The sequence below is a fragment of the Sceloporus undulatus genome, chromosome 3 (genome assembly GCF_019175285.1).
Source record: "Sceloporus undulatus isolate JIND9_A2432 ecotype Alabama chromosome 3, SceUnd_v1.1, whole genome shotgun sequence".
NCBI classification, from domain to species: Eukaryota; Metazoa; Chordata; class Lepidosauria; order Squamata; family Phrynosomatidae; genus Sceloporus; species Sceloporus undulatus.
This window is the reverse complement of record NC_056524.1, coordinates 67816125-67819179: the sequence shown is the minus strand read 5'-3', so window position 1 is coordinate 67819179 and position 3055 is coordinate 67816125. Positions and strand designations below refer to the sequence as shown.

At 39.0% G+C, this 3055-nt stretch overlaps 1 protein-coding gene across 1 annotated transcript; it reads left to right on the top strand.

The window, feature by feature from the left end:
• The first annotated feature begins 758 nt into the window (after positions 1-758).
• On the top strand, positions 759-1686 carry CLDN14 (claudin 14). The gene has a single exon (XM_042460192.1). The coding sequence runs from the start codon at positions 818-820 to the stop codon at positions 1523-1525; it is 708 nt and encodes a 235-aa protein (XP_042316126.1). The 5' UTR covers positions 759-817; the 3' UTR covers positions 1526-1686.
• Positions 1687-3055: the final 1369 nt, after the last annotated feature.

Sequence of the window (3055 nt, the reverse complement as noted above, 5' to 3'; positions counted from 1 at the left end):
GGTACCACTCCTCAGAAGCTGCAACACACACATCTGGTTTCACATGCTGTCATCTAAATGAAAGCCATAACCTGAGTTTCCACAGGGGCTAATGAGAATTATACCCCTTCAAGATGCTTTATTAAAATAACAACACTTCAGGAAAAAACTGGCAAGCAGGAAAGGAAACTTTAATCTACTGCTTGTTATCCTCTTCTGGAGGTTTTTGGTGTGTGTGTGTGTTTTAAAAAAATTAGTCTAGTTGTTTTTCAGTTTGAGCAAACACAGCATCATTGTTTTTGTAATCCTACTATGACCTTTTGGAAATGTTTTCATCCTACAAAGTAGCTTTCTGGCAACTATTTCATAAATCTTTCCCCCCCCATGTTTCATGAATTAACACTTGCAACTGTTCTCATTGTTTGGTTGTTGTTGTTGTGAAAAAGAAATAAGTATTTTACAGAGCCATCTACTAATAATACAAAAATGGCTTTAAAGCATTCTTTTCAGTGTCATAATTTGTTTACGTTGTCCTTTCTCTTGCAGTAGACAAGGGCTGGTTTAAGCAATAAGAAGCAATTATTTTCCCACCATTTTCACAGAGTGCATTAAAGGGGGTTAAATATGCTAATAATCACACTAACTGCCTCTGGAATGCACCTTACTGGTCACCGGAGTAATGCACTCCTATAATGTTTAACTTCTTGTTCCGCAATTACTTCTTTATTAGGCATCCAGAAGGTGTCAAAGCAAACCTGCCATATATCTCCCAGGAAAGGCTGTGTATTCAGAAGGAGCCCCAGCAAAGATACTATATTAAACCAGGACAAACATTAACATGGCTAGCATGGCTGTTCAGTTACTGGGCTTCTTCCTGAGTCTTCTTGGTCTGGCTGGAACAATAACTGCTACCATCCTGCCTCACTGGTGGAGAACGGCACATGTGGGAACCAACATCATCACAGCCGTAGCGTACGTGAAGGGTCTCTGGATGGAATGTGTTTGGCACAGCACTGGGATCTACCAGTGTCAGCTTCACCGCTCACCACTTGCTTTGCCGCGTGACCTTCAAGCAGCCCGTGCCATGATGGTGATTTCCTGTGTTCTTTCAGCTCTGGCATGCATAGTTGCTGTGATTGGCATGAAGTGCACCCGTTGTGCCAAAGGGTCCTCTGCCAAGAATGTATTTGCTGTCTTTGGTGGAGTTCTTTTCATACTGGCTGGGCTCATATGCCTCATCCCTGTTTCTTGGTCAACTAATGATGTTGTCACTGATTTCTACAACCCGTTGCTGCCCAATGGGATGAAATATGAGATTGGACAAGCCCTTTACCTTGGCTTTGTCTGTGCTTCACTGAGTATAATCGGTGGAGTCATCCTATGTGCTTCATGCCAACGTACTGCCAACAACATAGACTACCACCCACAGCCAAGGAGTACAAGGGCAGCTCCATCCTACAGACCACCAATGGCCTACAAGGCAAACCATACTTCATCATTAACTTCTGCTTCACACAGTGGTTACAGATTAAATGACTATGTGTGAGTTCTCTGTACCTTGCTGCTGTTTTATTTTTTTTAAGTTTTATATGTAGCTATGTCATACGAGAAAGCCAAGAAGATATTAATGTACATAATTTTTATACAATGTTTACCACTGTTCTACTTTTCATGTGAAGAATGTATGTAATTTTGAACAGGGTTGCTTTAAAACCTGAAATTAAAAAAAAATATTCCATAAAGTACCATCTTCTGCATGTGTGAAATTATGGTCAGCATAGCTACTGTCATTGATATATATATATTCTTAAAGGTATTTAAATATCTTGCATGCACATACAAATAATAAGAAAATAATGTGTGCGGTGCAATATTATATATGCCTACTCAGAAGTAAGTATTATGGAGTTTAGTGGAATTTCTCCTGGACAAGTGTACGTATATAGGATTAGTGCCATAGGTCCAAATCATACTGGAGAAACAATCCAGTTTGAGACTGCTTTAATTGCCCTGGCTTAGTGCTAGAGAATCCTGGGAATTGTCGTTTATTGTGGCACCAGAGCTCTCTGACACAGAAGGCTAAATGTCTCACAAAAATACAGTTCCCAGAATTCCATAATGTTGGGCCTTGGCAGTTAAAGCAGTCTCTGGATTATTTCTGCAGTGTGTTTTGGACCATAGTTAAAGTGAGGCATATGGCATGACAAAATGCAATAGCCACTTAATTTCATTCTGTCCAAATGTTACTCTAAAAGGTTAAGACTCAATTCCAGCTATTTGTAAATGACCTTAATCCCCCCTTCTCTGGATCATATGAAAAAGAGTAAGCATGTTCTTTTTGCAAAAGCAGACAGAAACAAAAATCATTCTCTGCATCATTTATAACAATGTGTTCCTGTGATTTTATTCCATAAATACAGATTGCTGAGGAACATGCTGTTGGGTGTAAGGGTTCTAGCTGTGCTGGTATGAAGGCACAGTTGTTGTTGGTAAGATCCAAATATGGTGCCAAAAATAGCAACAGCTATCACCCTCCCTATGCCATAGCAAAGATGTGCCAAGTACTATCTGTTGCAGTTGATCTACCGTATCAACAGAATCAACAGAATGTGAATATATTCACATAAAAAAAAAATCTCCAATAGCAAACCTTGATTTTGCTGTTTAATATAAGGGACATCATTTTACTATGCCATTGTATCTAATGGGACCCAAGAATTCACAGATTTTGAGGGTACACAGTGGTTCCTAGAACCAAACCCCAGTGGATACCAAGGGCTCACTGTGTATCTCAAATAACAGATTTTGATCTTACAGACCAAACAAACAAAAACAAACCCCAACCAAAAATCAAAACAAAGCAAACAACAAAAACAAAAACTGTTCCACAAATCTTGAGTTTATAGTTATTTCATAGATTAGAGAATGTCTGATACATCCACCTGCCCACAAAACAGAAAGACAAAGGAACAGAATCACTTCTTGTGCTTAGATTATCACATGTAAGATATACTGAATATTGTAAGATATAGCAGTGCAATACCTAGTAAGATGTTTGAAGGTGTTAGGATGTCAT